Source organism: Anser anser (genome assembly GCF_964211835.1).
Source record: "Anser anser genome assembly, chromosome: 26".
Taxonomy (NCBI): Eukaryota; Metazoa; Chordata; class Aves; order Anseriformes; family Anatidae; genus Anser; species Anser anser.
In genome coordinates this window covers 4734524-4761809 of record NC_139747.1, presented here as the reverse complement: position 1 = coordinate 4761809, position 27286 = coordinate 4734524, and the positions used below count along the sequence as shown (strand labels likewise).

The 27286-nt window shown below is 70.7% G+C and overlaps 2 protein-coding genes across 2 annotated transcripts; both read right to left on the bottom strand.

Moving 5' to 3' along the window:
* Positions 1-2048: 2048 nt before the first annotated feature.
* Positions 2049-22376, bottom strand: NUDCD3 (NudC domain containing 3). The gene is made up of 6 exons (XM_083811888.1): positions 22132-22376; positions 20892-21178; positions 12765-12897; positions 8799-8942; positions 2966-3154; positions 2049-2731 (listed from the first exon to the last, which is right to left on the bottom strand). The coding sequence occupies exons 1-6, from the start codon at positions 22318-22320 to the stop codon at positions 2621-2623; spliced, it is 1053 nt and encodes a 350-aa protein (XP_083668014.1). The 5' UTR covers positions 22321-22376; the 3' UTR covers positions 2049-2620.
* A 2466-nt stretch (positions 22377-24842) lies between these two features.
* PPIA (peptidylprolyl isomerase A) lies at positions 24843-26528 on the bottom strand. The gene is made up of 5 exons (XM_083811932.1): positions 26373-26528; positions 25827-25857; positions 25640-25728; positions 25359-25531; positions 24843-25176 (listed from the first exon to the last, which is right to left on the bottom strand). Exons 1-5 carry the CDS (start codon positions 26439-26441, stop codon positions 25041-25043), a joined length of 498 nt encoding a protein of 165 aa, XP_083668058.1. The 5' UTR covers positions 26442-26528; the 3' UTR covers positions 24843-25040.
* Between the last annotated feature and the right edge of the window lie 758 nt (positions 26529-27286).

The window sequence follows — 27286 nt, the reverse complement described above, 5'->3', positions numbered from 1 at the left end:
GGGGGAGGACGGGGACGGGGACGGGGGGGGGGGAGGAGGAGGAGGAGGAGGGGAGGGGGGGGGAGGAAGGAGGTGCTGCCGGAGCGGGGGAGGCTCCGGGCCGGGACAGCCCCCCCCCCCCGCCCCCAGGGATCTCCCCCCCCCCCCCCCGCCCGCCTCCCCTCCAGACGCCCCCTCCCCGTCCGAGCCCCCCCCCCCCCCCCCGGTGCGGCCCCGCCTCGGCGGGGCTCTCCCCGAGGGGTCCCCAGGCGCAGCCCCCCCCCGCCAGACCCCCCCCGCCAGCCCCGTGCAGCCCCCCCGGTACCCCCAATAGCCCCCACCCAGCCCCCACCCAGCCCCCAATGCCCCCAACCGCAGCGCCCCCACCCAGCCCCCAGCCCCCCCAACACCCCCATCCAGCCCCCCCATGCCCCCACCCCCCAGTACCCCCATCCAACCCCCGCCCACCCCCCTCCAACCACCCCCACCCCCCCATCCCCCCCAATCCCCCCCACCCACCCCCCCAATCCCCCCCAATGCCCCCCATCCACCCCCCCATCCATCACCCCAATAGCCCCCCGAGTGCCCCCAATACCCCCATCCACCCCCCCATCCAGCCCCCCACTAGCCCCCCCAATACCCTCCCCCCCAGTCCCCCCAATACCCTCACCCACCCCCCCAGTTCCCCCCAAGACCCCCCAGCCACCCCCCCTTCCACCCCCCCCAGCCCCCAATAGCCCCCACTAGCCCCCCCAATACCCTCACCCCCCCAAGCCCCCCCAGTACCCTCTCCCCCCAGGCCCCCCAATCCCCCCACCCCCCCCCAGCCCCCCCAGCCCCCCACAACCCCCCCCAAGGACCCCCCCCAAAGATCCCCAACCCCCCCCGTGCTCCCCACGTAAGCACCACTCACCCCAAACAACCCCCCCACAATCCCCCCTCACCCCCCAAATTGAGGGGGGGGACACCCCCAAAACCCACCCGTGCCCAACACTGGGGGGGGGGGGCACCCCATAACATGGAGGGGGGGGGGGCACCCATCTCCCCCACCCCCACCCACCCCCGCAGAATCACACGGGGCTGGGACCCCAAACCCACGCCCCCCCCCCCCCCCCGGCCCAAAGCCCCCCACCCCTGGGGGGGGGGGGTCCGTGGGCGCGGGGCCCCCCCCCGGGCGCGGGGCGAGCAGGGGTGGGCGGCTGGCGGCTGGCGCTGCCGTTGCCATGGGGACCGTGGGCGGCCGTGGGGGCCGCACGCAGCCCGCTGCTATTTGTGCCTCGCCGCGGGGACGGGGACGGGGGGGGGGCTGCCGTGGGGACACGGGGTGGGGGGGGGACGGGTCCCGCGGGACCCCGGTGGCCGGAGCACCGGGGGACACCGCAGCGGGGGCGGCCTGGGCCTGCGGTGGGGGTGGGAGGGACACCGGTGTGTCCCCCGGGGGGGCGGCGTGCCCACCAGCAGGGGTGTCCCCACGGGGGGCAGCGACCCCGTGGGTGGCAGTGTCCTCGTGGGTGGCAGTGTCCTCGTGGGTGGCAGTGTCCCCGTGGGTGGCAGTGTCCTCGTGGGTGGCAGTGTCCCCACCAGCAATGGTGTCCCCACGGGTGCCCATGTCCCTGTGGGTGGCCGCGTCCCCACAGGTGGCCATGTCCCCACAAGTGGCCGTGTCTCCATGGGTGGCAGTGTCCCCACCAGCAGTGGTGTCCCCATGGGTGCCCATGTCCCTGTGGGTGGCCGTGTCCCCGCAGGCGGCCGTGTCCCCGTGGGTGGCAGTGTCCCCACGGGCGGCAGTGTCCCCACGGGCAGCAGTGTCCCCACGGGTGGCTGTGTCCCCGCAGGTGGCAGTGTCCCCATGGGCAGCAGTGTCCCCGTGGGTGGCAGTGTCCCCATGGGCAGCAGTGTCCCCGTGGGTGGCAGTGTCCCCGTGGGTGGCAGTGTCCCCACAGGTGGCCGTGTCCCCGTGGGTGGCAGTGTCCCCACGGGCAGCAGTGTCCCCGTGGGTGGCAGTGTCCCCATGGGCAGCAGTGTCCCCGTGGGTGGCAGTGTCCCCCAACCACTCGCACGCCCCGTGCTCAGAGAAACGCGTTTATTGCAGCCCAAGGGGAGGCGGGGGCGGGACGAGGGCCCCCGACCCCATAACACTGGGGGGGCCCAGGGCAGCCGGGCGGGCGCAGGAGGGGCGCGGGGCCCCCCCGACCCCACAAGCTCCGCCGGGGCCAACCCGGCCACCTCTGCGTGCGAGGGGCGAAGCGGCGCGGGGCCGGGGTAGGGAGGGATCCGCACCCCCAGAAGCAAAACCCAGAAGGATCCTGAACCACCAAAAATAATAATTATGTCACCCAGCGAGCTCCGTCTATTCCTGAAAAACAACAGAGCCGTCGCCAGCGCGAGGCGAGGCGAGGAGAAGGGTCCCAGCCGCTCGGGTTGCCGTGGTGACGGGGCGTAAAGCTGCATTTTCCGCACGCACATGGAAACGCCGAGCCCGGCCGGTGCCGGCGCCCCGGTGCCGAGGGATGCGGGTGCGCGGCCCGGCTGTTGGCGAGGGGTTTGGGGGCGCCGGGCGCGAGGCCCCGAGTCCCGCGGCGGGTTTCGGGTGGGTTGCTCCTCTCTCTTCGCCTCGTCGCTCGGCCGCTTTTCGCCGGGGTCAAAACTGCACGGCACCGGGGGAGATGTTGAACATGGAGGGGTCGAACTTCTGGCCGCGGAAGGGGGAGCCCTCGGTGTCCCAGCCCTTCTTCAGCATCTCGTGCACCTTCTGCAAAGAGCCGGCGGCGCCCGTCAGGCTGGGGATGGCCCCAAAGCCCCGTTTTTGTGCCAAAAACAGGGGCCCGTCTCGCAGGCAGTGATGCCCAGGGAGGCCGGGGAACTATGGGGGCCGCGTCGCCGGCTGCAGCCAACGCAAGCAGGGGAGGTGTGGGGCCAAGCACCCGCTGCCCGGGGCGGTGCTGGGCAGCGGAAGGCGGCCCCGCTGGGGGCAGGGGGCACCTACCAGCTCGTGGCTCTGCGGCTTGCCCTGCAGCTTCTGGTGGTAGTCGAAGGTGAGGCGGTCGAGCACGGCGTGCTCCTCCTCGTCCACCGTGGCCATGGAGCGCTCCTTGTTGATCTTGTCGATGTCGATCTGCTCCTCGCCCTCCAGGATGGCGTTCCACCAGTACTCGTCCCCTTTGTTCAGGTTGATCTGGGGACAGTGGTGACCACGGGAGGCTCAGAGGGCAGCGGGGCACAGAGCGCCCCCCCCCCACCTGCCCTGGGGACGGGTCCCCCCCTCCAGGCCCATCTGCGAGCGGTGCCACCGGAGCTCCGGAGCGCGGCTGAGGTGGGATTCCCTCCCGCCGCCCCCTTCCCACGGCTGGAAGAGCGGGGCAAGATGCCCACGGCGCTCCAAGGGGTTTGGGGGACCCCCCCCGCCTCTTTTTATGGCCTCTTTGGTCAAGCCGTGTTCCCGCGGCGCAGCCTGAGCCCTCCTCCCTGGGGGGTTTGGTGCCTCCCTGGGGGGTTCGGTGCCTCCCTTTGGGGTTTGGTGCCTCCCTGGGGGGTTCAGTGCCTCCTTGGGGGATTCGGTGCCTCCCCAGCACGGCGCTTTGCTGCCCCATCTCAAGCTACTGGGACCTCAAAACCCGGTTTTGGGTTCGGCATCCTCCAGCAGCCAAGGGTGCGCTGCTCCGGGGGGGGGGCGAGCCGAGCGCCCGGGGCCCCGTGCGGACGTGCCGTGGGGGAAGATTCAGAAAGCCCGGCCCTGCCATCGGCCTCGCGGCGCCGCGGCTTCGCGTTGCGCTAACCCAGAAAGCGCCCTCGCCCCGGCTCCCCCCCGAGGCTCGCTCCGCGTGCGGGCGCGTGGGCGGCGAAGGAGGCTGAAATGTCACCCGCCGCTCCGCGCCGCCCGTGCTTGCCGCCAGCGCCTGCCTCCCGCCTGCGGGGCCCGCGCCGCAGGGGACGTCCCCCTGCCACCAGCCCGGGATTCGGGCCCCTGCCCCGCCGGGGGAGCGAGCCGCGAGCCTCCCGGGCGGGCGAGCGCGGAGCCGGGCGGCAGCACTGGGTGCCCGCGAGCACCGGGGCGAGCGCCGGCGTGAGCGGGGTGCGTCCTGCCTCCAGCCAGGAGCCCCGACTCGCTCCTTTTTATTTTTTTCCGCACGGAGGGAGGGGTGGGCTGCTTTTTCCCATATTATTTTCGCAATAATCCCAGCAGCAGGGAAGATTTACGGCGTTCGTCGGCGCCTCTGCAAAATCATCAATAAAGGCAGACAATACAATTTAGCTGAGCCTCCCCAGAAGCTCAGCAGCTCTGAAGGGGAAGCACGGGCGGCCATTAGCGACACGGAGCCGGGCGGCTCTCCCTGGTGCGAAGAAAAGGAACCAATTAATGCAGGAGGGGGTGGCTGGGGCTTAATCCTTCTGGGAGAGCGGAGCCGGTACAATATTCCAGCCTGGGGAAGGAAGGGGTGCAGTTTTTCCAGCTAGACGGGCGAGCTCCTTCTCCTCCTGACCGCACAGTCGCGCTTTCCGTGGGGGATAACGGCGCTGGGGGCTCCCAGCCCCGCTGCCCACCCAGGCGGGAAGGAAAGCCCTTCCCCTCTCCCTTCCCCACCACATCCCCTTCTTCCACCGGTGCCGAGCGCCCCACGAGAAGCCAGGCCTGGATAAAGAGCCCGGGTGGGACGCAGAGGGAAGCCCCCGGGGGGCTGCAGCCTCCGGCGAGAGGCAGAGGAGCTGCGGCCGCGCGCAGCGACCCAGGAACCCTCTCCTCCTCCCCACCCCGTGCGTGGCCCTCGCTTTATTTACCGCATACCGCTTCCCACCCTGCTGGGAGGACAGAATTATTCATTTCCTTGCCAGCTTTTCCGCGGTGCGCATCGCTCCAGCGCCGAGTGCTTTGCGAACAACAATTAATTAACCTCTGCAGCCCACCTTGCACGCGCGGGGGAATTCGCTCTCCCCCCCCCCCAGTTCCAGGGGGAGAACCGAAAGTGGGACTCGCTCCGAGGCTGGAGTCCCACTTTCAAACGCGAGCCTCCGAGCTGCCCGCGGGGCTCGGCGGAGCTCTGCCAGCTCGGGTTTGGGATTTTTTTTTGGGTCTCAGCGGTGCCGGACCGCGTGCTGCAGGCAGCTCGGCTTCCAGGGTGGGATCTGCGGGGCTCGGGTTGAGCTCTTGGGTGTTTTTCTGCCTCTTGACTCCCTCGGCTGGGCACGGGGGCTACAAGAGCTTGCGGGGACGGGGACGCGGGAGGGAGCCTCAGCGAGTGCTTGGGTGTGAGGAGGGCGAGCGGGGGAGAGCAGGCGGCCGGCGGCCGGCCCCGTAACGCTCAGCCCGGGCGGTGCGGTGCCTGTGAGCCGCAGCCCCACCGCACACGGCAGCACGCAAAGCCCCGAGGGGCTGCACGGTGCCAACAGGGCTCCTTCACAAGGACAAACGGCGACCTGGTTATGCCGCTCGCTCCGAGACGAGGGAAAGGCCTGGCCCAGACTCGCAGCTGCTGCTCCAAGTTGCCCAGCCCAGCGGCTCTGCCCAGCCCTGGGGGCTCCTGGAGGTGCTGGCGGCCTTTTGCCGCAGGCAGGATCGGGTTCCCGCAGCTGTGCCGGGCTCTCGGTCAGGCAGCACCTTGCGCCTCTGCTTTGCTTTTTTTTTTTTTTTTTGGCAGATGCCAAAGGCGCCCGCGGGGTCAGAAGCACCCTGTGCAACCGGGCGCCACGGGGAAGGAGGCGATGGGGGGCACACCGCGGCTGGAGCTGGCGTGGTGTCCTCGTGCCGTGGTGTCCTCGTGCCGTGGTGTCCTCGTGCCGTGGTGTCCTCGTGCCGTGGTGTCCTCGTGCCGTGGTGTCTTTGTGCCATGGTGTCCTTGAGCCGCGGCGTCCTCGTGCCGCGGTGACAACGATCCTGGGGCAGGTGTCTGAGACCACCCCGAGGGGACCAGGCTGTCCCCACGCAGGGGACGTGCGAAGCGCAGGGCGAGCAGCGTGCCGCGGGCGGGGACGGGCGGCTCGGCGGCACACCAAGAGGCTGAGCGGTGGCAGCAGCACGGGCACAGCCTCGTGTCCCCTCCTCCTGCGTCCCCAGCCCCGCCGGGAGGGACGCAGCCCTTCGCTGCAGGAGCTGGGCTGCGCCGCAGCACGAGGTTTCCTCCCCGATCCTAAACACCTTGTCAGAGACGCTGCCAAGGGACGTAAGTAGGTCTCGGCAGAACAACCTCTCACCGCCTGCCTCCCTCCCGAGGCGGCAGCAGCGCCCTGCCCAGCGGGCGGCAGGAGGCAGAGGCCGTGGAGGGGGCACCGGGACGGCAGCGGGCGGCGCTCCCGGCGGCGCGCGGAGGTCGGGGGGCGCCGCGGATCGTTGTGCCCTTGGCCTCACGGCTCGGGAGCCGACAAGCTGAAGGCTGTAAGAGTCGTTCAAGGCAGGGCTCGGCGACAAAAGCCCAAGCCCGGACAAGAAACGTTGGAAAGGAGGAGAAAAAGAGAGGGAACGGAGGGAGAAAAAAATCCCCACCAACGAAAATAATCCCAAAACGTGTTGTGCACAACACCCAGCGGAGCCTGCTAAAAACAGCTCATGCGGATCTATTTTCATCTCGCTTTTGACAAGCGAGCGGGCGTGACAGGGGAGGGAGAGCACGGGGCTGAGAGCCGGGGCCGGCGCGGGCCGGGGACATGGTCCCGGGCGGGAGCAGGTGTGGACCAAGCACCCGGGGACCGGCGGAGCACGCGGCCTTGAAACGAGGCCCGCTGGGTTCCTCCCTCGGCCGGGCGCTCGCACAAGCCGTGAGCGTGCCGAGGGACGAGGCCAGGAAGGCGCCGGTGCCCCGGCGGCGGGGGCAGGCCCGGTGCCACGCAGCGGGGAGGCACTCGGGGCCTGAGAGCGGGAGGGATCGAGGGGAACGCCGGGGGGGCTGTAGGGCAAATCGACCTGCTCGGGGGAAGAGCTGGGGGAGAGGGGAGGGCGATTACGGCCCCCCACGAGGGACAGGACCAGGCGGGAGAGGTTTCACCTCCACCGAGCCTCAGCGCTGGGATCGAGCTCGCAGGGGCTGCACCAGATCAGGACCACAAGCACGGGGCTGTTCTCCGGACAGAGCCCCCGAGGCGCCCCGCGGCATCTTGGTGACTCCAGCGCCGGCACCTCGCGAGTTCCGGCTGCGTCCCCTCCCCGAATCCCCGCAGGGACGTCACCGGCGCCTCGCGGTGCGGCGATGAGGACGCTCGCGGGATGAAGGCGCCGGCCAGGAGCTGTGCCACGCGTGGAGGCGCGCGGGGGGGCAGGAAGCGCGCCCGTCGGCACCGGCTGCGGGTGCTGTCGCGCAGCCCCCTGCCAGCAGCGGATCTCGGCAGCTCGCTACCGAGCGGCCGGGCGGCTCCCATGAATGAACCGCGAGGAGTCTTCGGCTACTCTGCACACGGGAAGAGGCGACGCTCCCGGGCGAGAATTACTCACTCTGCTCCAGTTACCTTACAATTCTTCAAGAGAAACTTCATCCCACCGCCAATATGTTGGCAGCCAGCTGGAGATCCTCACAACCCTGCTGCGCTCGTGCTAATTTGAGGCTCTTGCCTCCAGCTCGGGTTGGAGACGAGGGGCCGGCTCCTCGCGCTGCCCGCGGTCTCTCCGGGAGGCCCCGAGTCTCGCTCCGCCCGCGCGCTGCTCCCGTCCTCCTCCGGCGCCAGCTCTTTACCAAACACCGCCTCCCTCGCTGGTCCCGGGAACGCGCTCCGGGGGCTCCCGCGGCGCAGCCGCCCTTGGGCCGGCTCCTCCTGGCCGGCGTCGCTCCTTCCCCGCGTTGTGCGCCTTCCCAGAGCGGCCGACGTTCAAGAAACTTGCGGATATTTTAAAAACACAGGGTCACGACGGATGCCAGCGCCTCCTGTTGCACACCCTTTGGATGGCCTGACGGGTTCGGAGCTCTTCCCTCCGACAGGGCCCTCGGGGTTCTGGCAGCCGGGCAGCCGTCCCGGGGTTTGCCCGGTTCCCAGCAGCCAGGCAGCGCCAGCGCATTTTTTCCGCGCACCTCCCTCGGCTCTTCTGCATCCAGCGAAAAATTCCCACCCGACGTCACGCTGCAGGGCCTGGCTCCGGGCGCCCGCCAGCTGCCCCGCTCGTGACGCGGGGCGAGAGGTGAGCGCGCTGCCTCGAAACCTCGCGGCCCCGTGCAGGGCCAGGAACCGCTGCGGCTGCCGGACCCTGGCCCCGGCACCTCTCCTGGGGCTGGTGCCAGCCCCTGAGAGCTCCTGAAACGCTTCCGGGGAGGTCTCTGGCTGGGAAGGAGAAGGCAAAGATGGCACCAGGTGCCAAGACCCCGCTCCTGGCGGCCCCAGCACTCACAAGAATTTGGCAGCCGGTTGATGTGGAAGACACGCGGGGCCCCAGGCTGACGGGCAGCCCAGGACAGCTCCGGCTGGGGCAAGGAACTGGGTCCGCAGCCCAGCGGAGAGCAGAGCCAGCCCTGGATGGCTGGAGCATGCCAGAAACACGTAACGAGGCTGGGAACCCAGCAGCAACGAGCTGCCAGGCAGCACCAGCCCCCAAACCACCTCGACAAGGAAGGCACACGGCGCTGGGGCGGCAGGGAAGGGAAAGGGAGCGGCGGCCGCAGCGACGGCTCCCAGCAGGGCTGGCAGCGTGCGTGAGAAACCCAGCGCAGGGCAGGAATGAGTGACAGGGGCTTCCCCTCGGCCGGCACGCAGGCGAGGGCAGCGCGAGCTGGACATTGCACAGGGAAAGGCGGCGTGGGACACGTCCAGGTCTGGCTCAAGCCTCCAGCTGCTCCGGATTTCCAGGTCAAGCCCAGGGGAGCTGCAAGCCAAGGTTTAGAGAGGCGGCGGGAGCGGTCAGCCCTTACCAAAACGCACTTCCCCGGCTCCAGGCTCCAGAGGGAACTCTCCGTGTTGATCTTGTGCGTGAGCTTCCCTTCCATGAGGACGCGCTGGCTGCTGCCCTCCAGCACCGCTACGCGAATCGCGCCGCTGCTGATATCCACAGACACCTGGAAACACAGAGAGGGAAAATAAGCAGGAAGGCTCCCGCTCGCTTCCTCGCCGCGCTGGTCGGGGTGCGGGTCAAGTGCACTCGCCGGGGATGAGAGAGCGAGAAGAGCCATCAGGGCTGCGTGGAGCGGCAGGGTGGGAATCCCACCGTCACTTCAGAGCAAACAGCGGCAGCTCGGAGAAGAAAGGAAACCTCTCCTGGGAGCGGCAGGCAGCAGGGCCCGGCTCACAGAGCCCCGGAGGGACTCACGCCAGCTGGCTCTGCCGCAGCCACTTCCCCGTGCCTCAGTTTCCCCCCAGAGAAAACCAGCAATGCGGGCGTCCTCCGTACAGCGCGCAGGGCCCGGGTGCCTGCTCGCTGCGACCGAGCTGTTAGGAGCACGGCGTGTGCGTGGCCAACACCGGGACCCGCAGGTTCAGGGCTTTCTGACCCGGGAAGGCTCAGCCCCACACCGCAGCTCCCCCGGCTTCCGCTGCCCCAGCCCAAAGGCGCGCTCCTTGGCTTCGTTTGGCCGCTGAGCCCGCGGCCGACGGCCGTGGCAGAGCCAGCGCTGGGCTCGGACCGAGCTCCTGCCGTGTGTGCCGGAGGGCTGCGTGCGGAGGGACGTGTGCCGGAGGGCTGCGAGGGGCGCGGGGACGAGGCAGGTCCGTCCCCGGGAACGTGGCCAGCTCCCTCCCGCAGCAGCCATATGGGGAACCCTGCTCCGACCCGCCGTGGAGGTGGCACGGCTCCCCCCGGGGGGACAGAGGCAGACTGTGGCTTCGCCCGGTGGCACGGCGCTGCCTCGGTCTCCAAAGAGGCCAGGCCATATGCTGCTTCCCTTCCCTTCCCTTCCCCTCCCGGCAGCACGGAGCCGCGCCAGCGCCGAGCCCGAGCGGGGCTGGGGCAGGCCGTGGCCGGAGAGGGGCAGCCGGAGCCCTCCGGTCCCTCGCCCGAGAGGAGGAGACTGCGGTGAGATTTGCCTGCATTCTCTCCCAGAGTTCCCCCAGATCTTCCTCCTGCTCTGCAGATCTCATTTGAAACGTTATTACATTATCCATTACCTAGGAGATTTCCAGTGACTCACTAGCACCACACAGGCAGGAGCCGGGCAGAGCCGCGCCGCTCGGGGCCGGCACCACGGCTGCGTGCCCGCTGCTGCCCGACAGAGCCCCCGGCCCGGCCGGGGCCGAGGAGCCACCGCCGTTTGGACGGGAGCAGAGGAGGCCGGGTGAAAGCAGGCCCCAGCCCCAGCCCCGCCACCTTCAGGGGCTCAGGGGGACGGGGTCCGATGCCCCCAGCCCCGCGGCGGTGCCCGAGGCGCAGACGCAGCGCCACGGCTGCGGGATCCGAGGGGAAGGGGACGATTCAAGGCGAGGCAGGCTTCCTTCCGAGGCGGCCGCACGGGGCGGCTTGTGGGGCCGGGGGGCAGCTCTGGCAGCGGGCAGCAGGCCCGGACAGGCAGCGTCCCGGCGCGGGGAAACCGGCTGCAACGCTTCCAGCGGGGCTGCGGGTACTGGGGAGGAGGCCGGGGCTAGGGAAGGGATTGCCGTTTGCTGCACCGCGCGGCGTGCCCCCCCGTAACCCAAAGGGCAGCGGGGGGGAGACAAAGGCAGGGGAGAAGGGAGCGGAGAGACCCAGAGGGAAGAAGAGCTCCAAGCCTCCGTGCGGCCTCTTCGCCCGCGCCATCGGTCGGAGCGCGAAGCCGTGGCGCCGCCCGCTCCTTGCCGCGAGCCCCCCCCGGGCACGCTGGCCCAGGCACCGGGGGGCTGCGGAGGCGGCCGGGGACGGGAGCTGCAGCGGGGCTGGAAGCCCTCGCGCCAGGGAACCAGCCCCGGGGGGCTCGCAGGAGCCCACGGCTCCGAGGCCGCCCGCGCCCCTCGAGGGAGCGAGCGCGGGGCCCAGCTCTCCGCCGCGGCTTCGCGGCACGGTGATTTCTGTGCGCGCTACGACGCCCACGCCCGCCCACGCAAATCAAACAAGCAAACACAAACCTAGGAGCGAATCTAGCTCATCTCCTCCGAGCCAGGCGGAAAAGAGAGGCTGTTGTCATTATCTCTATTTAAGTGCCTGGGAAGCGCTCGGCTCCGCGGGCCCCTGTTGTGCCTGTAAGTAGATCAGAGCGGCGCGGAGCGTAAAGGAAGCGCTCCCACCTACCCCTTCCCCCGATCCTGCTCCACGGACACTCTGTGGAGCTCCATACAAGGAAACCTTCAGCTTGCCCGAGCGAAAATGTGCCATAGCAACAGCCTGAATCCAAAAAGTGTCATAAGTAAGATTTTCAGCGGCATTAGAGCCGGGCACGCTGCGAGCCCGGGGACCGAACGGGGGAGATTTTTAATCTCGCCTTGGCAGGCAGAAGCCAAGAAGCCGATAATTTTTGCAGACGATGAAGCTGCGTGGTGAATGCAGGGGAAGGCTCCTGTTTTGCAGGAGCCATCGATACCGTTCCCTAAGCCTATCCAGCTCCAAAATCGCTTTGAAGCAGCCAGCTCTGGCCCGTGACCCAGCCCGCAGCCCCCACGGCTGGAAGAGATGCAAGGACTCACTGCGAAATGAAAACCTGGCTGCGAGGCGCCAAGAGGAGCCCCGGCAGGGAGGCAGGGAGCAGGGAGCAGGAGACGCTTCGGCAGGACACGGAAAGCCTCACGTCGGAGCCCTCGATTGCCCGAGAGGGCCGGGCAAGGCCCTGGGCCAGGCTCAGCAGAACCAAACTCGCCCCGGGGCATCTCACGGGGCCCGGCAGAGCGGAGGGACGCGGGTTTGGGGCAAGGAGGCTGCAGGGATGTGAAGCTGCGGGCGTTTGGGGCTGCTGGCAGCAAACACGGCTACGCCAGAGCCGCCTGAAGGGAGCAGAGGAGAGACAGGGCAGAAAAACACGTCCTGTCCCAGCTCCTCGGAGCACCTGCAAGGCCCCCGCATCCCTGGGTGGCGGAGGATGGGGTAGACAAAGCATGATGCTGCTTTTTTGGCAAGGGCACAGCTCCCCCACACCTCCCTGGGCAGGGGGAGGCATCGCGATCGCAATGCGATCCAGAGGGGACGGAACATCCGCCCGGGCACCCCCGAACCCTTCCAAGGAGCGGCCCGGCTTTGTTTTAGAGACCCCCTGGGAACGCTGCGTCTCGCGGTGCCCCTGCCGTCCCCATGACAGCCGCTTGCTCCATCGCCCCTCCAGTCCGGGCCACTGCTGCCAACGACACTGCGTTGGCACGGCGAGGAGCTGTGTAGGCTGGAGCCGGCAAACAAAACCCAAGCGCGCTCGTTGCAGCTGCCCTGGAAGCAGAGGAGAACGGGAGGTGGGGGAGCGCGGGCTTCCGACGTGGAAAAATACCGACTCTGCCGCGGGCAGGGGGGCGCTGGGAAAGGCCCCAGAGTTCAAACCCGGAGCCTGATCCCGCTCCAGAGCCAGAGGAGCCGTGCCACCGCCGACCAAAGGCACGCCATGCTCCGAGCCTGAAAAGCTCCCGGGGAAGCGGCGCCCGTCCCCAGGCTCTTCGCGCGGCGCTGGCAGCTTGGGCGCTCGGGGCGGGGGGGGGGGCGAACCCCATCCGAGCGCGCGTGGCAGGCGGCCGCAGCAGGAAGCACGGCTCGGAAACCTGGCCGTGAGCTCGCAGGAGGTGGAACGGGAGGAAAACGCACAGAAAGTACCCGGCAGCGCCAAGGAGCCCCGCTGGGGCGCTGAGCAACGGGAACGAGGCACGACCCCGTCCCGCTCCCCAGCTTGAGGGGCAGGCAGGGGGCCCAGGAGCCTTCCCCGCCCCACGCATGGCTTCGGAGGCAGCTGGGCACCCGGGGGGAGAGGGAGGTGCTGGAGGACAAACCCTCAGAGCCGTTTTACCTGTTTGCCCTTTACGATGTGCTTGGGCACCGGCACTTTGATCTCCAGGTCGCTGTAGTCTTGGGACCAGGCGTAGTTCTCTCGCACGGCCCCGTTGTAGCTGTCGGGGTTCGTCTGGAACTGCTCCTGTCTCCTGGGGAGGGGAAAAGAGGTGACACGCTGAGCGCGGGGCAGATCGGAGCGCGGGGAGGGCAGGAACGGGGGAGCAGGAAGGGAGGGCAGGGCGCCCGTGAGCCCGGCCGCTGGGTGTACGGGGCAGGGAGAAGGCTGCCCAGAGGCCCCACACGGACACGGCACGCACCACGATGGGCATGGGACCACAAAAAGGGCTCGCGGGGAGACGGGTGCTTCCTCCAGAGACACCCGAGGAGGCGCCTGGGGGGGTTATCAGACTGATAAGCAACCCCTGATATGCCGCGGGGAGGTTTCCTTTGACTCCGGCAGCCTGCGGACCTACTCCTCCAAAACCTCCCGCAGAGCAGGGAACCGAACCCAAACGCGTCCTGATGACAGCCGCGGCCCTACCAGAAGGCTGAACCGTTTTGGGGTGCTTCGGTCCGCACCGAGCACTCGGCCCGGGGCCACGGTGCTTTCCGTAAGGGCGCAGGGGACGAGCGGCCCCGGGGGGGGGGGGGGGGGGGAGGCCAGTCCCCAAGCCGCTCCCCGAGGATTACGTAAAATCCAAGGGGCTTAATTAAATTAGGCTCGGGAGATGATCAGAGGGGTTTGTGGAGGGCTCTGCGTGCACACGGGGGTGATTTTTTTCCTCCTTCGTGGCCGGCGACGGCCGCGCGCGTCCCACCGTGGCTCTGCGCCGAGCGGCTGCGGGCTCCCGGCCCGTGGCGGCACCAGGCGGGCGGTTTCGGGGGGCACGGCGGCCCTTTTTCTGGGGAATTTTGGCCTCGCTTGGCGTTCGCCCATTGGGTGCCAATTGCCATGGAAACGGGGTTGGCATGGCAGCGCCGAAACCCGGCGCTCGCGCTGGTTGGCTCCAGCTGGCGGCTTCCAAACCGCCCCCGGACCGGAGGAGGCGAACGGGCTGCGGGCCCCGAGCGGCCGCCGGGCTCCCGGCCGGGCACCGGGGCTGGGGAGAACCGGAGCCGTGCCCCGTTGGTGTCACCCGCAGGTGGCGTGTCCCCAGGGCAGGGTTGGGCAGCCCCGGGGGCTGTCCCCGTGCTGTGGGCTCCACGCGTGGACGTGGCCCGGCCGTGCTGCTCCCGCCTCTGCCCCGCGTCCTTGGGGCTGGAGCAGGCGTCCAAGCGGCCGCGTGGTGAACCAGAAACCCCCTCCTGGGCCGAAAACCGGCTGCTTTTCCCCTTCCTGCAGCGCTTCTGTAAAATCAGCCCGCCCCTGCACCGGTGTGACCTCCGCGGGCGGCCACGCACGCGGGATTTTCGGCGTCCCGCGGCACCGCCCGCCTGCCGTGGCCCACGGTGCCGCCGGTTCGCCCGACTCCCACGTCCTCGTGACCAGCAAAGCCCCGCGTCCAGCCCCGCAGGGCGCGCTGGGACGTGACACCGCGGCACGAGGCAGAGCTCGGCATCCTCCGAAACCTGCCGGCGAGGCGCCGGGGAGGAGGCGCGGCGCGGAGTCGCCTCCAGCCGGCGAGGCCGGAGCGGGGAGAAACCTCATCCGCGCAAAAGCAGGCGTGGTAACGCGCCGGCTGCAAACGGCAGGGCCTGAGCGCCTCCTCCTCCTCGGGAGGAAGGTGCTGGGGCTGGGCGGACGCAGGACAAGGCGCTTCGGGAGGTTTTAGCCTTCCAGGGACCTCGCCGAGCACGCCGGCGCCGCAGCGCGCAGGCACGAGGGGTTTCGCAGCTGCCCCAGCAGCAGTCGGTGTCATTTGGGTTCCTTCCGCAGGGAAACTGAGGCAGGGCGCGCTCTGCCACGTCTCCACCGCGATTCTCTCGTCCCAGCCTTGCCGCGGAGCTAGTGGCGGCGGCAGTTTTCCTCCCAGCCCCCTGCCTGTCGGCGCCGTCCCTCGCGCCCTCCACGGAGCAGCAGGCCAAGCGGCGAATTCCCCCGCGGCACCGGGTGGCAGACACGGGCCTCGGCGCGGCCAGAGGTCTCCGGCAGGAGGCTGACATCCCCGCGCCGCCTCCTGGAGCCGCGGCGCCTTGTCTGGAGACTTTCTGCCCGGATCCTCGCCTGGTCCGAGCGCGCTTTTAGCACACGCTGCCCTCCGTGCCGGTGGCGCTCGAGGAATCGGCTCTGGATCCCCGGCTGGGAGCAGCCCCCCTCGTCGGCCTCGGGCCGCAGCTCTTCCACGAGGCAGCTCCGTCCTCGGACCCGCCGGACAAGGGCTGAATCCTTGAGGACAACGGGAAGGAGCCCAACGGAGGGGCCGGACGCGGAGCGCAGCGGACGGCCATCTCCCCGCTGCGGCGGTCGCTCGGGCCGGCGGCAGGTGGCAGCGGGGCTGAGGAGAGGGAGGGTGAAAAAGTGGCAGCTCTGCAAAGCCGGGCTTTGGCACCGCGTGCACTTGGCTGCCGGGTGGTGGGGATGGCGTGGGTGGGTCTGTGTGTTCTGTCTTGTTCTATTTTTGCCCGCCATGTGTCATTTTGGGGGAGGTGAAACCTTTAACAATGCGCCGTCGAGAAGCAGCCAATCTGTTTCGCACCGCGCCGAGCCGCAGCACCCGGCGGTGCCGTCACCGCGTCAGAGCCCGGCGGCGTGGGGCCGGGGCCCGGCAGAAGGGAGCGGGGGGGCCCGGGCAGGCGGCAGCGCTGCCGGCCTCGGGACGAGTTCCCCGCTCGCCCCGTGCGCGTTTCTGCGCCCCTCCTCGTTCCGGCACCGCGGGGCGGCGATCGGAGGCGATCGGAGCCGTGCGGACGCCGCAGCGGCCGCAGAGCGAGCGTGGGGACGCCCGCCCGAACCCGCCGCCCGCCTCGGGGAGCAGCTCCGGCAGCAGCTCTGCGCCAGCAGCACGGCGCGCGGCCAGGGGCAGGGACCGAGCGCCGAAGGCTTTGCTTTGACGCCGTGAGCGGGGAGAAGTAGGGCAGCTCGCAGAGCTCCTCTTCAAGGAGTTTCCAGGCCAGGACGCAGGCGCTGGGCGCTCGATCCGGCAGCGCGGCCGTTCCCGAGGGGGTGCCGAGGCCGGGCGTGCCACGGGAGGGAGTCGGCTCGGGCCTCATCCCCGGGGACTCGTTTTTCTCCTTCAAATCCCATTTTTTTCAGACCCAGGCGCTGTGAGCACTTGCAGCATCCATCCTGCAGAGGCACCACGGGAGGGCGGTGCGGGGAGACCGGGCGGGCGCTGCAGAGGCCCAGTAACCGAAACGGAGGCCGAAGGAGGCATCGGCAGCACCCCTGCCGTCCCCAGCACCCCTCACCGGGTCTCGCAAGCACATCCTGACCCCAAAAGGCCTCTCCTGCCCCCGCCACCTTCCCCCCCTGCAGAGCAGGGGAAGCGGAGGGCAGCGCCGTACGGGGCCGCTCTGCAGCGAAGGGCAGGGACCGAGCAGCCCGGCCCCGCGCCCGGCCCTCCGCCAGCGGCCCCGCGCGGCGCGCGAAACCCTGCTCGGGCCCGAGAGGTTGCCAAGAATGGAAAGATCTCATCAAGCGGTAACGAAGTGCCAAGCGAGCGAGGAACAGAGAAGCCCAGGCACACGGCGCCCGCGTGCCCGACCCAAGGGGGGCATTTCCCGCAGCACCAGGCACCGGGCTGGGGGCGTAACGACCCCGCATGCCGCGCCGAGGCCGCTCCAGGGCGAGGAGCGCGGCGCCGGGCGCGGCCGCCGCAGGGATCACGCGCGTGGAAAACACGGGGCCCGCGCTCCTGCTGCTGCCTGTGCCAGCGAGCCGAGAGGAGCCTCCCCCCTCCTGCGGCTTTAACGCCTCCCGGCACCGGCTCGCCGGGCACCTCGCGTTCAGCCGCCCCCGGGTTTGCCGGCGGAGCGCCGCGGCGCGAGGAGGGCTCGCCGCGGACTCATGCCCCCGGAAGGCTCCCGGCTCCCTGCGCACCTCACCCCGTTAGGCAAAGCGCTCGGCGAGCTGAATACCAGCCCCCCCCTTGCCCCCCCTCACGGCGCAGCGCACACCCGCAGTAAACAAGTGCCGGGACCCAGCCGGCTGCCGCCGCGCTGCGGCCCCGGGAGCAGGGCAGGGACCCGGGGCGGCCCCGGGGCTTTTCCTGGCTGCGTCCTATTGAGGTGGGGGGGGGCCGGTGGGGGAGATCCCCCCCAGCTGCTCCTGGAGGGCGCCCTTTATCCCCGTGCTGTGCCACGGGAGGCAGCCGACGCCGTCTCCTCGGCCCCAAAACGCCGCCCCGTGCGGCGCGGGCTCCACCGAGGACCCCAGGGAGCACCGAGACGCCTTCACCGCCCGGCCCCGCAGCCCGGCGGGTCCGGCCCTGCCCGCAGCAGGGTCCCCCCCGCCCCGCTCCTGCCGGCCCCGCCAGAGCTTTGAGCCCTTTCGGGGGAGCTTTCGGCCTTCGCTGCTGATCTCCCGGGTGTTGCGGGAGCCGCTCAGGAGAGCCAACTCGCTGCCACCAGGCGACTTTGTACGGCGGGAGGGCCGTGGAGCCGTCACCGGAGGGCCCGGATCTCCCTGCTGCTGGGAAATGTAGGTCAAGGACGGCGGGACGCGCCACCGGCGGGCAAAGTCCCCCGGGACCGCCGCTGTCTGCCTGCCGCTCGCACAGCCTGGGGCCGCGGAGCTCCCCGAGGGGCCGGCGCGAGGCCAAACCGCCCTGGGTTCGGCTCCGGCTCCCCGGGGAGGGGCCGGGGCCGGGCAGCGTGGGGCAGGGACCTCCCCAATCCCCCACGGCCCCGCACCGCTCCCGGTAGTTTTCCACGCCGCCCTCCTTCCCCCGCGGGCGACCGCCGCAGCGTTAAAACAAGCAGGCGGCTTTTTTTTTTTTCCTTTTCTAACTGAGAATCAGGCACACGCTGTCCCCCCGGCCTCCAGCCCTGGGATTTTCTGCTTGTTAAGAGGGGAAAAAAAAAAAAAATAAATTTATAGGTTTTAATTTAGTTATTTTTGGTGCGGGGACCTAATTTTGGAGCTCGCTACCTTGGCAGGGCAACCGGAGCCCTGAGCGACGGGGTGCGTGACAGGGGAGCTGACGCTCGGCTGCCGGTCTCAGCGCCCCGGCCCGAGGACTCGCGCCCCCCATGAAGGCAAATTGGGCCGGAAGGGGGCTCGCTGCGGCCGGGGGCCGCGCCAAGCGGAGGGGCTGGGGGAATTCCGCCTCCGGCTGAAGCGTTGCAGCCCCCCCCAGAAAGACGCTTTGCCGTGGAGCTGGGCTGCTGCCGATGCAGAAGGCTCGGTGCCGCTTGGGGTGCGCGGCTCCAAGGCGATTTCCCGGCCCTGGCGAGCCGCCGGGGCAGCCCGGAGGTGGAGAAACAGGGTGGGAAGGGGAAAACCCCGACGGGCAGCAGTGGGCAAAGGCCGGGAGAAGGACAGGGCTGCTGGAGTGGGAGACAAAAGGGGTGAAGGACGAGCTGAGCGGGACTAAAAGACCCCGGGCAGCGCGCAGAAGGGAAGGGGGAACCGCTCCCTGTGCAACGAGGGGATCAGCGGCGAGGTGTGAGGGGAATCGAGGAGAAAAAAAGGAATCCTCCGAGAGAAAACAAACGCCAGGTGCCCGCTCCGGCTCGGAGAGCCGCTGCCCCGCGATTTGCCGGAGGCAGGGGGAGAGCGCCGGGGAAGCGTCACCAGGCGCTGCCCTCCTCCTCCTCCTCCTCCTCCTCCTCTTCCTCGTGTGCCTGGGGACACATGGGGCCAGGCTGCGGGGCCAGGCGGAGCGGGGTCAGGCCACTCTCATGGGCGCCCACCCGGCCTCGGCTCGCGCCGGGGCTCTGCCGTATGGGGGGGTGAATTCCCCCGGCACCCCCAGGCGCAACGGAAGCGGGACGCAGGGCGGGCCGGCCCCTCGGCACGGGGCGAGGGGGGCTCCGGCTTCCTGGGTCAGGCCGGGAGCACAGCGGGGGCTTGAGCCGAGCAGGAAAACCCGCGGGGGGCTCGGGGGGGGAAAGCAGTCCAGGCGCCCGCCGCGCTGCGTGCCGCTGGGGGGGCGGCCCCGCTCCCTCCCGGCCTCTGCTCCTGGAACAGGCTCACGGGAGGAGGCCAGGGACGCGGGCTGGGGACCCTTCGGCACCTTCCCACCCCGAAACCCTTCCTCTGGGGGGGGGCTTCCCCGAGAACGAACCTCCCTGCTCCGCGCCGGGGCCTTCCCCGGGTCCCACCCGGCACTGCCACCGCCACCAGGCGACGGCACAAGGGGAGGAGAGCGGGCCCCGAGCACGGCTCGCGGCGAGAAGGGGGCGTTAGGCACAGGGTGCTGAGCCCCCGGGGCGCCAGGCGCAGCGATGGCTCGCGGCAGCACCACCAGCCCCATAAAACAGCCCCGGTGCGGGGCCGCGAGCACTGGGGTGGCCCCAAAAACACCCCGATCCTCGCGGGGAGCGGGTGTTTGGTTTTTTTTTCGGTGCAGAACAGGCCGGGTTCCGCTCTCCCCGCACGGGCGCCGCGATCCCGAGGTGCTCCGCGGGGCTCTGCGGACCTGGGCCGGGCCCTGCCCCTCCCTTTGGTTTGCTTCACCGGGGGGGGGAAAGGAAGGGAGGGAGGTAGAAAACATTCCTGCTGCTCCCTGCGCTCTGCCTTCCCGCTGCCGGGGCCGCGCGTTAGCCACGCGCCCCTCGTCCCCAGGCTGCTCCGCGGGGGGATGGCGCGGCCGGGTGAGGTGCTGGCAGCCTGCGGGGCGCCCCGCCAGTCCTGCTCCCGCTCCCCGCCGCCTTTTGGGGGGCTCCGGTGCCCCCCAGAGGAGCAGGAACCAACTACAGCCGCGGCACGGGCCCGCTCTGCCCCCGCTCGGGGCCCCGCCGCCTTCCCCTTGCCCCACGCGAGCCGTGGAAGCAGCGGGGGGGGGGCTGCAAATATTCGGGGGGGGTCCCCAAAGCGGCGTGCTGGGGGCGGCAGCGGGGACGCGGCGAGGACGGGGAGCCGCGGGGGCAGCTGCGTCTGCTTCTCGCCCTGCTGGTGCTCGGGGGGCGAGGGGCAGCTCGGGGGCGGCTCTGCGGGGGCAGCTCCGCACCGCGGGGGCAGCTCCGCACCGCGGGGGCAGCTCCGCACCGCGGGACTCCCCAGCGGCCCCATCCTGCCCCTGCTCCACCCCTCACCCCCGCAGCTCCCGTCCCGCAGCCCTGACGGCAAGGGGCCGATGTTAAAACCTCGCGGGAACGCTCACGGGGGGCTCGAGCCCCTCCATCGCCCCCGCCCTTCCCTCTCCCGCTCCCCTCCGGGACGAATCGGGGCTGAAACGCACAGGACGGGGCTGCGAGGGGCAAGGCCCACGAGCTGCGCGGCCCCCTCGGGGCTGCTTTTGCCCCGTTAACCCCACGCGGCCGAGAGGCGTCGCCCCGACAGCCCCAGGGACGAGCGTCCCCTCCCGGGGCAGCGGAGCGTGGCTGCCGGGGGGGGGTCGGTTTGGGGTCCGGGCTCGTTTCCATCCCGCGTCAGCCCGGCCGAGCCAAGCGCGAGCCCCCTCCCCTCCTCCCCACGCCACCGAGCCGCTCAGCGCCCTTCCCCGCCCGGCCCCGCCGCCGCCAGGGGCTCTCGGGGAGGGGTCGGCGCGGGATTCGGCCGGTGCTCCTGCGGCACGGCCCGGCAGGGACGGAAATCCCGCCGCAGGCCGGGGGCGACGCGGCACAGCCAGGCGCTGGGGGCTCTGCGCCGAGGAGGACGCGAGGAAGGGGCAGAGCGGGCCCCCGCGGGCCCCCTCCCGGCGCTCACGCAGCCCAGGGGGGCTTTGAGACGAGGACGTTTCGCAAAAACAAAGAGCTACGGAGGCTGCTCGGAGGCGGCAAGGCCGGGGGAAGCGGATGGCCGCTCACAAAGCCCCCCCGCGGAGTTTGATGCCCCCTGAGCTGAGGGGGCCTTGGTGGGGGGGGGGAGGGCGCGTGGGAGCCCGACGCCGAGTCCCCGTGAGGAACGGGAACAGCGCCTGGAGCTCCTGGCCCCAAAATTCATCCCCCCCTACCCGGGGAATCTCCCATCCTCCCCCCCCGCAGCCCACAGGGGAAACCCTCGCCCCCAGAGGGCCGCGAGGACGCCCCCAGAGGGCCCTCGGTGCCCCCCCCCTCCCCCCTCCCACCGCGAAGGGGGCAGCGTAACGGGGACCCTTACGTGGGCAGCTCTGCAGGCTGGGGCTGCGCGGGGGCAGCGGCCCCCGGGGGCTCCACCGGCGCTGGGCTGGGCGCTGCCGGGGCGGCCGAATCCTGCAGCCCCGCCGCCTCCCCCGCGGGGCCGGGGGGCTCCACCGTGGTCTCCACCTCGACCTCCTGGGCGGCCGGGGCCACTCGCACCCTCTCGGCGGCCTCCTCCTCCTCTTCTTTTTTCCGCAGCTTCGCCTCCAGCTCTCGGTGCCTCCTCTCATCATCCTGCCGGGCCATCCGCTCGAAGACTTGGAACGCCTGGAAGGGGGGCAAAAGGAGCCGGGCGTCGAGCTCCTGGCCGCCACCGTGCCCTCGGGGACCGGCCCCCGGCGGCTCGGGCAGCGAGAAGCCGTGCCACCCGGCCCACGGGGGGACGAGGTCCCTGCGGGGCAGGAGGAGCCGCCGGGAGGGCGCCGGGAGGGCTGGGTGGCAGGGCCGGGGCGGCACAGGACCACCTGCGGCCCGCCCCACGCGCACACCGCCGCCACCACGCTCGTCCCCGCGCCCAGCGGGGCTCCCGGCCCGAACTTCGGGCTCTGAGCCCCCCGGTCCCGGCTCGTTGCCCCCCCCTCCCCCCCCCGGGACCGGCGGCGGGGACAGGGACGCAGCAGGGCGAGCGCCGGGCCCCTTCCCCGCTGCGCTCGCAGGGCTCTCGCCCCTTCCCCGCCGCATCACGGCCCCACGCAGCCCCGGGGCACGGCCAGGGCCCTGCTGCAGCCACCCGGTGCTCACGGGGCTGCGCCGGGAGGGGGCTCAGAACCCATCTGGGGGGCTCAGGACCCATCCGGGGGGGCTCGGGACCCGCCGGGGGGGCTCGGGACCTGTCCAGGGGGGCTCGGGACCCTCCTGAGGGGCAAAGAACATGCTGAGGGGGCTCAGGACCCGCCGGGGGGGCTCAGAACCCTCCTGAGGGGGCTCAGGACCCCTCCGGGGTTGGCTCAGGACCCTCCTGAGGGGCAAAGGACACGCCGAGGGGGCTCAGGACCCTCCCGAGGGGCTCAGGACCCGCCGAGGGGGCTCAGGACCCGTCCAGAATTGGCTCAGGACCCTCCTGAGGGGCAAAAGACCCGCCGAGGGGGCTCAGGACCCTCCCGAGGGGCTCAGGACCCGTCCGAGGGGGCTCAGGACCCTCCTGAGGGGCTCAGGACCCGCCCGGGGGTCCCCGTCCCCGCCCCCGCCGCCCCCGTCCCGGGCCCGGCCGCCGGCGGTACCTGCAGGGCCATGGCCTGGGCGGCGCCGGGCGGGAAGCCGAGGCGGTCCCCGGGCCGCAGCAGGAGGCGGTAGAAGTCGGTTTTTCGGTAGAGGAAGCCGAAGAGGACGCGCAGGAACTCGTCGACGCCGCCGACGTGCTGCAGGATGCCGAGCAGCGCCTGGTCGTACAGCTCCGTCAGCGCCTCCATGGCCGCCCCGACACCGCTGCCACGGCAACCGCCCGCCCGCCCGCCCGCGCTTCCGGTCCCCCCGCACCCCGCTTCCGGTCCGCAGCGCGCCCGCCGAAAGGGGACCCCCCGGAAACCGACACCCGCGCTGCGGCGTTCCGGGGGGCGCCTGGACCCACCGGGGGGTGTCCCCGCCCGGTGCCCCCCCCGGTGTCCGTCCCCACCCCCCACCCCCGGTGTCCCCGGGGCTGGGCGCGGGGGTGGGGAGAGCTTTGGGGTGCAGGGGGTGCAGCTCTGGGGGCCAAACTGGGAGCACTGGGGCGCTGCTGGGGGAAGAGTGGGCAAACTGGGAGCACTGGGATCCTCTGGGGGGGGAACTGGGAGCACTGGGATCCTCCTGGGAGGGGGAACTGGGAGCACCGGGAACTGGGAGCACTGGGATCCTCCTGGGAGGGGGAATTGGGAGCACCGGGAACTGGGAGCACTGGGATCCTCCTGGGAGGAGGAACTGGGAGCACTGGAATCCTCCTCGGGGGGGAACTGGGAGCACTGGGATCCTCCTGGGGGGGGGAACTGGGAGCACTGGGATCCTCCTGGGGGGGGGGGGAACTGGGAGCACTGGGGTCCTCCTGGGGGGCAAACTGGAAGCACTGGGATCCTCCTGGGGGGGGGAACTGGGAGCACTGGGGTCCTCCTGGGGGGCAAACTGGTAGCACTGGGATCCTCTGGGGTGGGGAACTGGGAGCACTGGGATCCTCCAGGGGGGCAAACTGGGAGTGCTGGGATCCTCCGGGGGGGCAAACTGGGAGCACTGGGGGGCCAAACTGGGAGCGCTGGGATCCTCCTTGGGGGGCCAAACTGGGAGCGCTGGGATCCTCCACGGGGGGTGCTGGGGAGGGGCGAGGGGGGGTAATCCCCAAACTGGGAGCGCTGGGATGATGCTGGCGTGGGCATTCGCTAAACTGGGAGCACTGGGGTGCTCCTGGGGTGGAGGGCAAACTGGGAGCACTGGGGTCCTCCTGAGGGTCCCCCAAACTGGGGGAGCTGGGCAGGGGCAGGGGGATATTCCACAAACTGGGAGAACTGGGGTGCTTTTGGGGTGTCGGTGTTCCCCAAACTGGGAGCAATGTCCTTGTGGGGAGGGCAAACTGGGAGCACTGGGATCCTCCAGGGGGGAGAGGTGGGTAAACTGGGAGCATTGAGATACCCGGGGGGGGGGGCACTGGGAGCACTGGGATCCTTTGGGAGAGAGGGGGAAGGAACTGGGAGCGCTGGGGTCCTCCTGGGGGTCCCCAAAATTCGGGGTGCTGGGGAGAGGCAGGGGGGTATTCCCTAAACTGGGAGCACTGGGATCCTCTGGTGGTGGGGGGGGGGGCACTGGGAGGACTGGTATCCTCTGGGGGGGGGCACTGGGAGCACTGGGATCCTCCTGGGAGGAGGGGTGGCAAACTGGAAGCACTGGGGGGAGGGAATGGGGAACTGGGAACGCTGGGGTCCTCCTGGGGGTCCCCAAACTCGGGGGTGCTGGGGAGGGACGGGGGGATATTTCCCAAACTGGGAGCACTGGGGTGCTTTTGGTGTGTGGGTGTTCCCCAAACTGGGAGCACTGGGGTCCTGCTTGGGGTGGTTATTCTCCAAACTGGGGGTGCAGGGGTGCCAGTTGGGGAGTACCTCCCATACTGGGAGCACTGGGGCTCCCCCATACTGGATATACCCCGTACTGGGAGCAGGGATCCTCCCAGCCTCCAACACCCGCCCCAACTGGTGGCACTGGGACTCCCCCTGACCAGGAGCCCCCGCAGGGAGCCCACTGCCCCCCCCCCAGCCGGAGCCAGAAGGGTGCCCCGAACTGGAAACACCCCAAAACTGGGGAACACCGGGACCCCAAACTGTACCGGGGAAATCCCCCCAGACTGGGATTCCCCCTTACTGGGAGCACTGGGACCCCACAAACACCCCCAAGCCGACACCGCTGGAAACCCCCAAACCTGGGCCCCCACTTTGGGACCCCCCCGACTGGGATACCCCAAAGCTGCCCCCCCCCGGTGCACGCAGACCTCTCTTAGCCCCCCCAAAATCCAGACCCCCCCATCTGGGGACATGGGGGTGGTGGCAATGCCCCCCCAGCCCCCAAAGGTGGGGGGCACCCCCTGCCACCCCAAACGCTGGTGTTTAGGGGGTGTCGGCTGATTTCCCCCCCCAGCACCCCAAGTCCCTGCTCCTGCCTCAGTTTCCCCAGCCCAAGGGCAGGCTCTGCCCCCTCCCCCCCCACCCCCCCGCCTCAGTTTCCCCACGTTAGCGGGGGGCTCCCTTCCTTTTTCAGGGCACAGGAGCCCCCCCAAGCTCAGCATCGCCCTCCAGGACCGCCCCCCCAGGCTCACAGCCATGGGGCGTTCACTCTGGAGCCTACTGAGGGCCCGACCTGCCCCCGGGTGCCAGCAGCCCCCCCGCTGCCCCCCAGGCAGGGAGGGGACCGCACCCTGGGGCCGGTAAGGATCCTGCCCACCCCCGCCCCCGCCCCCGGAGAAAATAAAGGGACCCGCTGTGGTTTAACTCGTTTTATTTAGACTCATAAACGGAACTCTGCAGCCCGGCTGGGCTGTGCACATGCGGCGAGACCCAGTAGAAACGCAGCACTAAGTCGGGAGCTCTGGGTGGGGGGGTCGGGGTCGGGGGGGGGGCTGCGCCAGGCGTGCTGCCCGGGGCCGCCAGCGGAATGGTCGCTCGTTAAGACAAAGGGTTTACGAGAGCTGCCCGCAGTCGGAAATGGTGATCTGCTTGCTCGTCTTGCCGTCCTTGGAGCCACAGCGCTCCATGGCCTCCACCACGTTCATCCCCTCCTTGACGCGGCCGAAGACGACGTGTTTGCCATCCAACCTGCGGGCAGGCGCCGGTCACACCGGGACAGGGGGGTGGGTGGCACCGCCGCCGCGTCTCCCCCGTCCCCACCGGGGCGGCGAGGGGAGCGCAGCACCCGCAGCGCGCCGTGAGCGGCCCCCGGGGGGTTCTGGTTCTGCCCACCCCCCTGTCCCCCCCCCCCCCCCCAGCCCCGCGCTCACCACTCGGTCTTGGCCGTGCAGATGAAGAACTGGGAGCCGTTCGTGTTGGGGCCGGCGTTGGCCATGGACAGGATGCCGGGCCCCGTGTGCTTCAGGATGAAGTTCTCGTCGGCGAACTTCTCCCCGTAGATGGACTTGCCGCCGGTGCCGTTATGGCGCGTGAAGTCGCCGCCCTGCCAACGAGGGGGGGAGCTCGGCTCGGGGCTAAAACAAAAAGCCCCGAACCCCAGCCTGCCATCAATCCCCCCCCCCCCCAAAAAAAAAACCAAAACCCCACGCACCTGGCACATGAAGCCGGGGATGATCCGGTGGAAGCAGGACCCCTTGTAGCCGAATCCCTTCTCGCCGGTGCTCAGGGCGCGGAAGTTCTCTGCGGGGGGAGGAGAAGGAAAAGCGCCGTGAGCCGAGCCCTGGGCCCCCGGGGGGGCGAGGTGGGGGCGCGGTGCGGGACCCCCCCCCGGTACCCACCTGCTGTCTTGGGCACCTTGTCCGCGAAGAGCTGCGGAGAGAGGAGGGAGGCCGTGAGCGGGGCGGGGGGGCTGCGGCACCCCGGGGGGGGTGAACCCAGCGGCGGGACCCCCGGGCAGGGGATGGGGGATTGGGAGAGGGGGGTTGGGGGGGGGGCACGGCCCCGTCACAAAATGGCGGCGGCCGCGGTGAGGGTGGAGGGGGGGGGAGCGGGGCGGGGGCTGCGGGTTGCTGAGGGGGGGTCCCGGGGATAGGGGATGGGGGGGGGGGGGGGTCCGGTGCCGTGCCGCGCCCCCCCCCCCCCCCCCGCGGTGCCGAGCTCCGGCCGCTGGGGGCCGCCCCCGCCCGCCTCAGGGCAGCGCCGCCAGCCCCGTGCGCGGCCCCGCGCCTTTGTTCGCCGCACGGGGGCGCGCACCGCAGCCCCCCCCCCCCCCCCCTCACCGCCCCCTCCCCAAATTCCCCCCCCCCCTCCCTGCCCCGGGGGGGGGGCCACGTGGAGCCGCCCCCCCCCCCTTCCCCCCGCTTCCCCCTCAGCGCCGCGGTCACCTCGAAGGTGACGCGGCCCAGGGGCTCGCCGTTGGCGGCGATGTCGAAGAACACGACGGGGTTGGCCATGGCGGCGGCGGGCGGCAGGGGGGGAAGGAAGCGGCGGCGGCGTCCTCGGCGGCGAGCGCGGCGCAGCGGAAAGAGAGCGGCCGCCCGCCGCCCTTATATACCCCGCGGCTCGGCCCGCCCCCCGCGCCGCGCCGCCCAACCGCCGCGCGCCGCGTCACGGAGCGGCGTGCGGGACGGCCAATGAGAGGCGGCGGCTGGGAAAAGGCGGGGAAGGAGCGGAGTGGAAGGGGGGGGGGAAAAGCCGGGGAGGGGGCGGCGGGGTGGGGAGGGGGCGGGGCCAGGCGCGCGCGCGCGGGGCCGGGGGGGGGGGGGGGAGCAGGGCGGGGCGCGCATGCGCGGGGCGGGTGGGGGATGGGGCGGGGGCTGCGGATGGGGCGGGGGGGGCCCGGCCCTGGGGGCGCGTCCTCCTCCCCCCCCAAATTCTCCACACACACACCCCCCCCGTTCAAAAAAAATCCTTTAAAAAACCCCAGACACCCCCCCCAAAAAAAATAAAAATAAGAAACCCACCCCCTCAAAAAAAAGCCCCCCCCCAAAGACCCCCCCAAATAAGATCCCTCAAAAAAAGACCCCCCCAAAGAGACCCCCCCCCAAAGAGACCCCCCCCCCAAAGAGACCCCCCCCCCAAATAACACCACCTCTCCAAAGATCCCCCCACCCCAACCCCCCCCTCCCCAACCCCCCCACCCCAAAAACACCCCCCCCAAGCCGCGGCAGGGACAGGCGTGGGCCCGGGGGGGCCAGAAAGGCTTTAATAGAGCTGGGGGGGGGGGCGCGGGGGGGGGCGCGGGGGGGGGTAGTGTTTGTACATATGTACAGCCTTGTGCTTTGGGCGCCGTCTGTCC

Excerpts from the sequence above, each read along its gene's own strand:
- NUDCD3 (XM_083811888.1), bottom strand. The coding sequence starts at position 22,320 with ATGGAGGCGCTGACGGAGCTGTACGACCAGGCGCTGCTCGGCATCCTG. Across the intron at positions 12,898-20,891 it reads CAGCCTGCAGAGCTGCCCAC|GAGACAGGAGCAGTTCCAGA; the intron begins GTAAGGGTCCCC and ends TCCCCTCCCCAG. Across the intron at positions 8,943-12,764 it reads ACATCGTAAAGGGCAAACAG|GTGTCTGTGGATATCAGCAG; the intron begins GTAAAACGGCTC and ends CTGTGTTTCCAG.
- PPIA (XM_083811932.1), bottom strand. The coding sequence starts at position 26,441 with ATGGCCAACCCCGTCGTGTTCTTCGACATCGCCGCCAACGGCGAGCCC. Across the intron at positions 25,729-25,826 it reads CAAGGTGCCCAAGACAGCAG|AGAACTTCCGCGCCCTGAGC; the intron begins GTGGGTACCGGG and ends CTCCCCCCGCAG. Across the intron at positions 25,177-25,358 it reads TGCACGGCCAAGACCGAGTG|GTTGGATGGCAAACACGTCG; the intron begins GTGAGCGCGGGG and ends GCCTGCCCGCAG.